Source organism: Etheostoma spectabile, chromosome 16 (genome assembly GCF_008692095.1).
Source record: "Etheostoma spectabile isolate EspeVRDwgs_2016 chromosome 16, UIUC_Espe_1.0, whole genome shotgun sequence".
Taxonomy (NCBI): Eukaryota; Metazoa; Chordata; class Actinopteri; order Perciformes; family Percidae; genus Etheostoma; species Etheostoma spectabile.
In genome coordinates this window covers 10526129-10538640 of record NC_045748.1, presented here as the reverse complement: position 1 = coordinate 10538640, position 12512 = coordinate 10526129, and the positions used below count along the sequence as shown (strand labels likewise).

At 41.2% G+C, this 12512-nt stretch overlaps 1 protein-coding gene across 3 annotated transcripts in view; it reads right to left on the bottom strand.

The window, feature by feature from the left end:
* The window catches only part of adamts6 (ADAM metallopeptidase with thrombospondin type 1 motif, 6), a 62552-nt gene that overhangs the window by 5717 nt on the left and 44323 nt on the right, over positions 1 to 12512 (bottom strand). For 2 of the 3 annotated variants that reach the window (XM_032539287.1, XM_032539288.1), the window contains exons 17-22: positions 10746 to 10869; positions 9636 to 9716; positions 7257 to 7420; positions 5678 to 5816; positions 3090 to 3219; positions 68 to 272 (exon numbers count right to left, since the gene is read on the bottom strand). In XM_032539287.1, coding sequence (XP_032395178.1) covers positions 68 to 272; positions 3090 to 3219; positions 5678 to 5816; positions 7257 to 7420; positions 9636 to 9716; positions 10746 to 10869 — 843 coding nt within the window. The remainder of the gene's footprint in view (positions 1 to 67; positions 273 to 3089; positions 3220 to 5677; positions 5817 to 7256; positions 7421 to 9635; positions 9717 to 10745; positions 10870 to 12512) is intronic. The other variant, XM_032539289.1, reaches the window with a different exon arrangement.

The window sequence follows — 12512 nt, the reverse complement described above, 5'->3', positions numbered from 1 at the left end:
GGGGGGGTGTTAGAAGAAAAAGCCTCGACAACGATGAGCTAAAGTTAGTTTCAGAACGTGATCTTACCTCGGACCAATCCAGAGTGATCCACTTTGGCGGGCAGGACTGGTTGTTGCACGACTCTCGCTCGATGGGTCGGTGAGTCAGACAGTGGGTGTCCTCCAGCGTCTCCTCCTCGGCAGGGCCGATCTTCCTGATACACAGGACAGTTCTCGTCCTCACCCCGCCTTCACACGTCTTCCCACACTCCGACCAGTCGCCAATAAACCACCTGATGGAGAGAGACGTGCAGAAGAACCAAAGCTAGCAGTGAGCTCAGTGTTGTTACTCTGAGTCCCAGTGTGTTGCACTCCCTGTGGTTACTTCGTTACAAACAGGCTTTTGAGAATGTCAGAGTGTAAAATCCCATTGTGGTTCTGTACATTTGGGAGACTTTATCAAGGCTGGATTGCCAAAAGGGAAAAGCGGGGAAATGACACAGGGCATAGTACCTCCGTAAATTCTTGGTACCATCTGAAAAATGTCAAGTGTCAAACGTTGGCACAGAATGTCTGATCAAATTAATATCTTGTTACTGATTTATGTCAACTTTTTTGACAATTTAAGACTAATTTATTTGGGCAAAGGTCTTGTAAAACTAATTGTGTTTAAATCATATTTCAAGAACTTCACACTCTACCCAGCCCTACTAGTGCTTGGATTCTCCGCTCAATCCAGAATGGACCCATCCGGCTGTAATTTCTTAGAATTCACCTAAGCTTGAATTAAGTCAGGTTAGCACATGTTTCGACTCCCGCGTCTCAATAATGAGGAAAAATGTTGTACAATCTCTATTTTATATGGCATCTTCGTTTTGGTGTTGCTTGAAAAAGAAAGAAACTTCATCCCTATTCATCTCTCCGAATGAAGACTTCAGAATTTATATCATAAAACTGCCCAGACAACAACAGCCCTTCAAACACATCCAGCATGTGAGATATTACATCATCTGGAGGAATGTATACAGAATTAACGATGTGTTCAAACGTGTGTTCGCTTTCATTACTCGAGCCCATAAAACCCCGGCTATTCTAAAACAATCGTGTTTACATGGTCTCCTTTAGTCGGCCTTTCCTGAGGCTGACGGGGGTGGTGTTTGCCTCCCTAACAGACAGGCAGACAGCACTGTAACTCAATACACACACATGCACTGCAATAGCTTTCAAGTGCTAATCAAAATAAATAAGATAGCACCAGTCTGTGTGCAATGAATACAGATGTGATCATAAATTACCCAAGACTGTACAGTCTAAATGTATGAAAACAAATGACCACTTATACAGTAGATTTATGATACTGATCAGTTTTTCTGGCTAAAAGACACCGACTCTCACTCTCATACACAAGTGATTTTTAGATATTAGGAAACTAATCAACCAGATGCATTTAAACCCCCTTTTTCCAGACATGATTGAAGTGATTCTGGCTTCATGCTTCCAGCTAGAGTGTGAGGTTTACAGACATTTGGCCACCAAACACAAGTTCATATTCCACCTGTATATGTGTATGTTACCCCTCGAGGGTCGGTAAAGAAGCCAAAACTATCAAACACAGGTGGTCATTTTCAAGGCTCTAATTTTTGGCACGATGCGAACACTGAAAATAGTTAACATGTGAAGTTATAAATCATGGCCATTTTTTATTTTTTTTATTTTGTTCCAAACACTCCACAAAGTAGGGCTCATTAAAGGCAAATTAATATCACGAGTCAGTCTCATTTTTATGGAGGCGTTTTCCTTTTGAAAGCATTAACTTAAAGCTGCTATCCTCAATATCTTTATATTAAGAATGGATCAAATGTCTACGTGTGATGTTAAAAGGTGCAGCTCGTAAAGAAAAACCTACAGAGAATTGTCACCTCCTCACCTCTACGGGGCATTTTAACATCTTTCAGCTAATTATTTTGGTTTTACAGCTCACAACTTTAGTGATTTGGTGCAGTCTCACTGCTGTCATCAGCGTGGTTTCCAGATGCAGCAGGCAGCTGTTCTCAGCTCAACGTCCGCTACTACCCAAGCACCAAACTGGAGATGAAGTTGGTGGCTAGCTGGTGAACATAGTGGAGCATTTAGCAGATAAACAGTCAAATATTTCTCTCAGGAGTTGGTAGAAACAAAAAACAGAGCCAAAAGAAGAGTAAATATTTGATTTAGATTCATCAGGTGAACACAGACACAACTCCAAATGGAAGATAATGTTCTGCAACTGCTGAATGTGTAAATAGGCAAGTGTTTGGTAATTACCTTAAAAGGCTATAATATGTCAGTGTGCCGAAACTCTGATAGGTTTATTGTATGTTACGCCCAAAACACACCTATGAATAAATGAAGACAACGGCCTAATCCCAAAGTCCGGACTCACAGGCTCACGGACTTTGGAACTTTGTCCAGCTTGTAAAACAAGAATTAGAAAAATCTGAAATCAGACAGCCGTCTCCAGGGCCTTGGCTGTGTGGAAAGCAACAAACTTAAAATGAAAATTGACAAACCAGTAAGTGTCAGCAACATATTTGTTATTAAACGTCACCAAGGTAACACGTGACCTTGTGAAGTGCTGTCCCAATCCCAAATATCTATCTGAGCCTATGTGGCCTCACACACTCACTCACTTAGCACCTGGGATCAATTAAGTCTGTGAGTCCTTAGTCTTTAGTCCTCAGGGCTCACTTTGGGATTGGGCCGACAAGAACCACCCTTTTGAACCATGCGTCCAGTGCAGGGACCCTTTTTCCCGCCATCAAACTAGCAAAGGTGGATTTGGACACGCCCTGAACGTACCTGCGGCATGCGCTTCATGCCACGCTTAGATCGTTAAAATAGGGCCCATCATGTTTGTCCTTCATCAAGAAAATATTCTCTGTTTCCATGTCTCAAATGGGAGGATTTGCTGGTTTTCTGTGTTTCATATTGTTGTAAATTGAATATATTCGGGTTTTGGATTGTTGGTCGGACAAAACAAAACAAAAAGTTGTCTGGGCTCTTTGGCTGTGGGAACTTTTGCAGACAAATCAATTGATAGTGAAAAACAATCTAGGCTCCGTGTTACGCACTCTGGAGGACACGGCTCCGTGTTGCAGTCTCTCTGGTTCTCGGGAGGTTTGCCGTCTGTGTCACAGTAGTTGTTCTGGACCACCGAGTTGTCATCCAGCCTTTTACACACCACCTCCTGCTTCTGGGAACCTAGCAGGGGAGAAAAAAAACTACTGATCAATAAGGCAGCATCAAGCTCAGCTGATCTCACACATTTAAACCCCTTCAGAAACACGGAGGCTGGCCGTCGTGTCGAGCGGAGATGGTATCGCTTTCAGTGTGTAGTAAATCCAGACATGTAAATTCCTGATTCTTTGCAGGATATCTTGGCAAATCACTTTTACAGAGCAGAAAGCTCTTTACTTTGGCTTCTAATGGACAGAGTGAGGGCTACCGTATCGGTGTCACACCTCCCACTGTGTGTGTGTGTGTGTGTGTGTGTGTGTGTGTGTGTGTGTGTGTGTGTGTGTGTGTGTGGTGGTGGTGCCATACCAACTCAGAAAGGGTCTGTTGGGCCCTCGTGGGACATTTCCCACTGCAGACTTGTTGGCAGATGTAATGGGATATGGTGTGTGTGGTGTTGTGTGTTGTGGTGTGTGTGTGTGTGTGTGTGTGTGTGTGTGTGTGTGTGTGTGCGTGTGCGTGTGTGTAAAGTATAGAAAATCTACCCATCTGTGCAACAACACAGAAGTGAAATACAGTTTGGAGGAACAGTGCAAAGCATGGGGTAAGAGAGTTTTGGTTGTAAGGCTGTCAGAAGGTGTTTTTCATAGATTCTATTACTGTGGTGATATATTAAACAACGCTTCATGATTAGCCGAGCTAGCTGTATCGAATGGGTGTGTGATTAAATAACATTTTACTGATTCAAAGCCCAGCGCGGTCAGAGACACAAATTAGATCATCTGAATCAACAATGCAAAGGCATGTTTACAACACTGGAAGGAGCGTGTGTGTTCCTGAGGAACAGCTTCAAACTTCTGCTGCGGACTTGGAAATCCTTCCTCAGAAAAACCCACATGCTTATTCAGTCATGCTTTTACAAAATATTACAAACCCGTCCAGGCCACACTTGACAACTGGGAAGAAACACTATTTATTGTTACATGAAACCCATTGCTTATGGGCTAAAAAGTTTGGTTTAGTCATTCTTGAGGCCATGGTCAACATTTCAGTGTGGTTTTAGATTTTGAATGTTTGACTGAGCAGGACAAACGCTCTGGGAGAGTGGCCGTATCTGTGTGCAGCGCTGGTAAACCAGGAGCTATGCAGAGCAGCTCATTCACAGAAATTACACCATATTCATTACTCTGGCTCAAATATGGAAAATAAACATATTGAATTTATTAGAGGGCTGAATCTCCAGCTATAAAGTAATGATTTTGGAAAGGCATCGCAAATTATGATACTGGTTTTCCACACACTGCTCTTCAGCATTTGTGTAATTATTGGTTGGGGAAGATTTACAGAATGACACAAACACACACACACACTCTTCTTAAATATTTGAGAAGGTTAGAAATATTCACGAAGAATTTAAACACCCACAGCGTGTTATGCTACTCAACACCAAAATGCTTGGAGTGCTCTTTTGCAAAATGTAACTGGCCACTGGAGCTCAGCAGAAGGTCGACACACACAAGACGCCATTCTTCTCTCGAAGAAAAATAAACTTTCATAGAGAAAACTTGTACAGAAGTTTTGTAAAAATTAGTGTTTATGAAGCGATTTACACACAATAAAAGACATTCTGTATTTTTTTTTTACGTTGAAGCCATAGTGCGTAGTTTCTATCTTCCCCATGAGGAATTCTAAGTAACAACAAAACTTCCAAATGCAACATCCAAATGACGCAAGCCTCTGGTGATCGTGCACCACCCCCACCCCTCCTCCACACAGGCTACTTGCTAAGCATGACATGGAGGACTGACAAACATGACAGACTCTTCAGAAGAGGTAGTTATCTTCAGTTGAGTTTCTGCACGAGAAAGTTGCCGGACAACACCAATTTTTAAACATAGCAATACTGAGAAATCCAGAGAGAGTTGCGTGGAGCTGATAGTCTTAATTAGCTTTGTAGCAACTCGTTTGGCAACAGCTTAAATGTAACGGACGTCCATTAATATCAAAAAAGCTAAAAAGAATGTAGTGTTTCTGTATTTGACAACTGACAGAAATAAGGTGAGTTAGTTGAATTTAGTGAATAACACATTAATGCATTAAAGATCAAAACCCCAGATCTGTGAGGAGCAATGAGGACATGGGAACATTCTTCAAATTAATATATTAAATACATTGAGACTTTGACTGCCGCACTTTCAATTACATCATCTCGTTGCACCCTCATCTTCTGCAGTGGTCGAATGGCAAATTTGACTTGGCACCACCAACTTCTAATATTTACTGTGGATGGAAATGCACATTAATCTGCACTTTTTGTTGCTGATTTTCCGGAAATTCTGTGAAGATTTTTGCTTATTTTGGATGCAAACCTAACTTTAGTTCCCAGCCAAAGAAAACACGACTGCATAAACATTTTAACCTTTGTGTGAAAAGTTAAACTGGACAACCTGAGGTTCTGCATTTAAGGCTATCAGTGCTGACTTACCTCCAGCGCAGGTAGCCGAGCATTCAGACCAGGGCAGGTGGTGCCAGGAGAAGCCCACCTCGTTGTCACCACTTCCTGTGCGCTGGATGGGCACGTTGAACTTATAGCGTATTCCCAAGTTCTGCTCCTGAAGAAGGACCTGCAGAGGAAGCAGCAAACAGAAGGTGAGGACAGAAAAAGACAAATTCAGTCCAATTTCTGTATTTTAAACTAACTATTAACAATCAGGTGTGTGGGTTTGTGACTGCGAGCCACCCCTTTCACATCACACATAGTCATTTCAACCATTATGAAAATATTGATGAACAGCTTTAAATTAAGTTTGAATAGTCCAGATCAGCGAGGCTCTGGTAGGTTTATATTGGTCTGGTGGATGCAGGGGGAGCCTGAGGGAGTCAGGCTTTGCAAGCCGCAAAGAAATGGCTAGTGGTTGAGTGGCCGGTTGCTCGTCTATTCCAGTGGTGCAGTGTGGTCTGGTATTTTCAGCATTCATGTCAAGGCAGAAACCACCGAGTATTACGACAAGAAAATGCTCAGTTGCCTCTCATTAACACACAAACATGCAGTGAGACTAAAACTACTTAACATGAACAAGCATCTCAGCAACACAGATGCTCTCCAAATCAAGTAACAATTTTTTTTTTCTATAGCCACACAAAAAAATGCTTTTAACCTCAAAACCACTGGCTGACAGTCAGCTAAGGTTAGCAACCAGATGTTGAGTTTAAATGGACCAACAGCGAAAATACAGCATGAAATGCACAGGATTTACTATGGAGTTGCTAAGTGATTTCGGGTGTGCCAAGTTTCCGATAAGTTAAAGTCTGATTCATTTTCTGGATGCCATGACAAATTGATGAAAGTTGAAATAGTTCTACCTAAGTATGTGATCTTGAAAGTGTCACTATTAGCTAATAATGTCACTAATCACTATTTTTTATAATAAAAATGTAAAGAATGACAATGTGAAAACAATGCCAAAGGTTACTGTTGTACCGACAGAGAATTATCCCTTGGCTTTTACAAAGCTTTCTGTTGAGTTTCAGCTCATTGTTTATCTGTCTGGCCTTACTGTTCTGGTTCACTCTCACCGCTCTCATAGTGTTATGTCAAAGCAGACAGACACAGTTAGAGAATAGCTGGTCAACAGAGAAGCATTGTGCAGCGAAAAAGACAGATATTTCCCTAATGAATTGATATAGACCAAAAACTGAGCTAAAGGTGAGAGAGAAAATTGGACTTACATTCACAAATACGGACACAAAATATGACTCCAAATGAACCATCATGTTGCTCTGTGACTGCTGGATGTATAAACCAGCAACTGATTGCTAACACGTTTGTTATATCAACATATAAGGTGATAATATGTCAATGTTGGCCCAAAAATGTTGGTTACTGCAGGCTGAAATTGTCCAGAAGACTCCTGTGTTTCTAAGTTGAGGATTTTGTTGAGAAAAAAACCTTCAGATAGGAATGCAGTAGGAGAAATACTTCAAAGACTAGCTGGATCTTCCACTGTGCAACTAAATGGCAATTTCAAAACAATTTTGTGTGATTTTGTGCAATAAAATATTACCATGACAATCAGGTTTTCAGTGGTAGCACCCAGCGCCTCTAAAGACTCGGGTTCATCAGTGGGTCTCTTGTAGTGGAAGGCCGTCCCTGCAATGTCAAACTTCCTGGGCCAGTCGATGGTCCACGCGCCGTTGATGTAATAATCATCCCCTTCAGATTTAAGAGCTAGATAATCACACAAAGAAAGAAACACTTTCAGAAAGATGAAATCCAAAGCACAGAGGAACAGTAGCCGAGACAACAGGTGGAGGCAATCACATGGACTGATGTCATTGCTGTTGTTCATCTACATCAACATCATCCCTTTCTGCTTCCTTGATGTCAACTTTCTGAGTAGAAACACACACACATGCCTGCACACACACTGTAAAAGGTAGACTTTCACATGCACTGACATGTACATACGTCTAATTTAGGAAGAGAAAGAAAACACACTTCAGGTGAAAGCCTGGACGAATCTCATGAATACCAGTCTGTCTGGTTGTCAAAACAAAAGTTGGTCTCCAAGCACAACAGATCTGAAAATATCCACTTTCTCTGCGTGGAAATGGGGCCAAATTCAGGAGAAACAATCTAACCACTTGCTATTCTGTCTCTCTGGCTCGTGCTCTGCAGATTCCCCTCTCTTCCCTCACTCAAACAACAGTTTTCTCCTCTTTAAAAATACAAAAATCCCCCCAAAAATAATTTTCTGGCACTAAATGCGAGCATTGTGACTTTGAACAGTGCAGTTTACACAAGTCACCACAGGCATCCGACTCTCGATTTTTAAATTGTGTCACTTAGGTTTTGCTTAAAAACAGCTAAAAGTTACAAACTTTGCTGACCCAGATCTCCAGGACTCAGACAATGCTGCAAAAGAAAAATATTATCTTTATCACTGGGGGTCACAGATGAAATTCATAACAAAGTTACAGATTGCTTGGCAGGGGAAAAGTAGTCCAAACCAATAGCCACAATTGCAGTCTTTAAACTTTGATATATAGACATCATATCCGCCATAATCCTGGTGGACCAGGCAGCTGTCACCACGGCCCTATAAATCTGATGCAGCTCTCCGGTTCAAAGTGTAACTTAAGCCCTCCATCAACACCATCCGATATAAATTCAACACGCTGTCACATATCTTTCTCTTGTTAATGAAAAGGCACAGAACGAGCTTAATTGAATCCGGTTGTTTGACTGTTTTTTGCGCCCGAAGCTGCCAGTGTCGCGAATGGTTTTTGTTTAGTCTGGAACGGAGCGGATGAGTCTGGTGACAAGAGAGCCATCACGTGTGTTAGGATTCAGCGAGTTTTTACTGACTCTGTTTTGCGGCTTGACATTGGGAGATTTAACGATGGCATCTTCTAATTTGCTCTTGACGAAGACGCAAGGAAATCCCTGGAAATGTGGTTGACACGGAACTGAACAGATGATATGAAACAGCTTGATGTCGCAAATTGCTAATTCACCCCAATGTGGTGAACTGCAAGGTCGACTGAGATGGATTGATAGTGAAACAAGACTAGAGTCCACCGCAAACACTCTCTCTATGAGGCTGTCGTTAGACACAGTGTTGCTTTGAGCCGAATGCATGTAATAGTTACCATGTTCACCACCAGTCAAGAGTACAGCTGTTGTACGTTTTACAGGTATTTGGTCATTAACCAAAGTGGATAATCAGCCTCGGGGGACATGAATGTCTGAACCAAATTTCATGGCGACATTGCACTTAAAACCACAAATGTCAACCGTGTTTTGGCGCTAGATGTAACGTCAGGGGACCAACAAAGTCATTACGATTCATCCTATGAGCACATTATTATCTGTGCTGAATTTAGGGGCAATCCATCTGATAGTTGTTGAGGTATTTAACTCAAAAACAAACATGTCTACCCCATGGTAGCGCTAAAAGGAAAAGTCAAAGGAATAAAAAAGTCAGTGTGCTTCATCCTCTCGGGAACAGGAATGTCTTTACAAAATTTCATGGCAATCTATCAAGTAGATGTTGAAATATTTCACTGGATAACTAATATTTCTGCCCTGCCGATGGTGCTTGAGGAAATATCAGGGGATCGTCATCATTAGAATTCCTCCTCTGGGGAACTTGAATGTTTGTACCACATTTAATGGCCATCCATGTAGTTGTTGTGATATTTAACTAAAAAACTAATATTCCAACCTCATGGTGGCGCTAGAGGAAAAGTCAAGGGATCACCAAAGTCAGTGAGCTTCATCTACTGGGGAACATGAATGTGATGATAGTCTTCATGTAGTTGTAGAGCTATTTCAGTCTGGATCAGAGAGGTGTGCAGAGCCATGCCGCTCGCCATGGCTAAGCAACAATAAAGCTCAAAAAAGTGCATATTAGTCTAATTCTAAATGTGAAGCAACTTACCAATGTAATTCTTCGACATGGCAACTTCTTTGATCTCGATGTGAACGGATCCTTTTGGGATCTGAACCACCTCCATGTAACCTGGAGGAGAAGGACAGAGATGGTAAGGGTGGTGTTTCTCCCATTCAAACTCAAAGGGAGTACATATAGAATAATTCCAAATCACCCAAAAAGGACAAAGCAGGAGGACAAAACAATCCCCTACTTCATTATTTTTTTTACAGTCACACACACGTGGACACAAAGTATTTTTAGAGGGTTTACAAGCCCTACCATAGAAGGAGAAATATGTTTTCTCTCTCTCCTGCTCTCTATAGACAACCTCAGGCTGAAGCCAACACCAAGTCCCCATCGCTACTCCTTATTTTTTCACTCCATGATGTAAGTAATGAGGAAAATATCATGTTTTGTTGTATGTTCTGATAACGTAATTCTACATTTTTAAAAACAACAACATAAACTCCGTTTGGCTGGTGACAAAGATGAAAAAAGGCACATTTCCATGAAAGACTATCTTTCTGGCTTTGGGGATGTTTTGGACAAAAGCTGCTTTGCCAAAAGGGCGTCGAGTTACTTTGCTTTCCTCACTATCATCTCTGGTGACTTTAAAGGGATAGTTTGGATCTTTTTCAAGTGTGGTTGTATGAGCTACTTCTCCATAGTCGGCGTATTAGCTACAGTAGATGGCGGTCGGCACGCACCCAGTTTGGAGAATCAGGCAGGAGTACTGACACGGAAGATAAGCAATGTCCTGCTGTGGACGGAGGCAGCAGCTGAACGCATTTAGACGCCTAAAAATATCTATATCAGTTTAAGTGTATGCTATATTTAGTATATTTTCACCGCTTTACCTTGCTGTCAGGCAGCCCTTTCCAACATGGGAACTGAAGCCGTTATCTCTGCTCTCTTCGAAGCCTCCAGACTCCTTTAACAAAAACAGCAACTTTACCTCCCAGAAGACGGGAGTTGCTGCTCTACCGCTGCTTCGATCGGATCCTTTTTGTCACAGTGTGACTTTGGTAAATATTTACTCTTTACGAAACCCGAGGGGACAGACTATCTCAGTCTCTCATCCTAAAAACAACATGCCTGGAGTCGGATATGTTTTACCTCCTCTGGGTAGAGACTCATTGAAGAGTCCCTCAGTTGCCTCGCAGGTGCTGCCATCCCCTCCACACACGCGGCATCGATCTTCTTTAGCGTCAGAGCTCAGGATGTTGTCACAGCCCACGTGCTTTTAAGTCAGAGAAAGAAAGGGGCATTGTTTTAATCAGAGACTGGGAAATGGATTCCGATGGATTCAGAGTTCATTACAAATCTCCTAAAGTCAGATTTCAGGTCTTCCACATTTTGGGAAAAAGCATTTCCTGTTGAAAGTTACTTTAGATGAGAATGTCTGTCATGCCTGTCTGTTAAATACAAAGACAGGTAGCTTAGTTTAACATAAAGACTGAAAACGCTAATGAGTAATTAGCACGATATATAAGACCAAATGTGTATTAATCCGCTGCCGAAAATAGTCCCCAACCAATGCACTATTTACTACACTTTGAGTACCTTTATGTCAAAACCACAGTGCCCAGCTGATTTAAGAAATAGCCATCTGTTATTTTAAATTAACTGTGTATTTGTGAACTGTTTTCAAATGTTTACATCTTCCGTAGGAACCTGTGGACTTTGGGCTGACTAACACTTTTGATTTTGTTTTTTCATGGGATTTCTATAACAATCAGAAAAATAAAGAATCAAGTCAGACAGATCCGTTTCACAACACAACACTGATACCAGCAATTACAGCTGTAACTTGTAAAACATGAGAGCTCATAAAAAATGATGGTGTTTAAACTAGCCAACGTAACAGATAAAAAGTCGTTGGCTTCATATAAATTTTAACATGCAGGGCGTATGGAGCCCATTAAATCTTTTATCTGTGCTCAATTTGCAATGATTGCTTCATCACTATTGGATTAGTAATGCCTTGGAGCTTTTAAGATGGAACAGCGGTATTCTGATTGAAGGTAATAGCCGTGTTTCATTATTTTTACCTTTAAGGGCTCAGACACCAGCAGTATATGGACTCATTAGGGAATTTGCAATATTAAAATATGTGTTATATATGTCAGGCCCACAATCTGTTTTACTTTGATATATTTGCAAAGGAACCAAGTTTAATTTGTATGGTTTTAATACATTTTACATCAAAATGTCTAGAAATATACTTACTTAAATGTGTGTAGAGACCTCTTATTTCATTGTGTTTCTCTGTGTATATACCCTATCCTTTAATAATTTGTCTGTATGTAGTATGTTTAACTAGCCTGGATGCCGGCAAACCTCGCATCATCCACAACAATTTGAGGTCAGGAAGTTCAAAGTAGTCTTGATCCATTGTGGAGAAACTATGCTCAAACCAGAGCTGTTCGGATCAAAGTGTCAGGGCGGGCTTTAACTATGACGGACAACCACGTCACCAAAAAGAGCTTGGGTTGAATTTGTTAACAACAAAGGTGGCTAACGCCGGAGAATTGAGATGTGTAGAATCCGCCATTGCGTCTGTTATAGAAGATATCGACAGCGCATTCATTTTAAAATCCTCAACCGGCCTGTCCAGCTCAACTCGAATGATGTGGTTGCAGCTTCTCCAGTGTGAAACTTTGTACGTTTTCTCTGTTTTATGTCATTTCTTTGGTTGTTAAACAGCTGGTCGGACAAAACAGGAAGTTTTCACTATGAACCCTTCAATCAAGTAAATGATCTGCAGGTTAATCGACAATGAGAATAATTGTTGGTTGCGGCCCTATCGTATTTATAACATACATTTCAGTAAAATAGCAGATAGTAGTAAACTATATATATATATATATATATATATATATA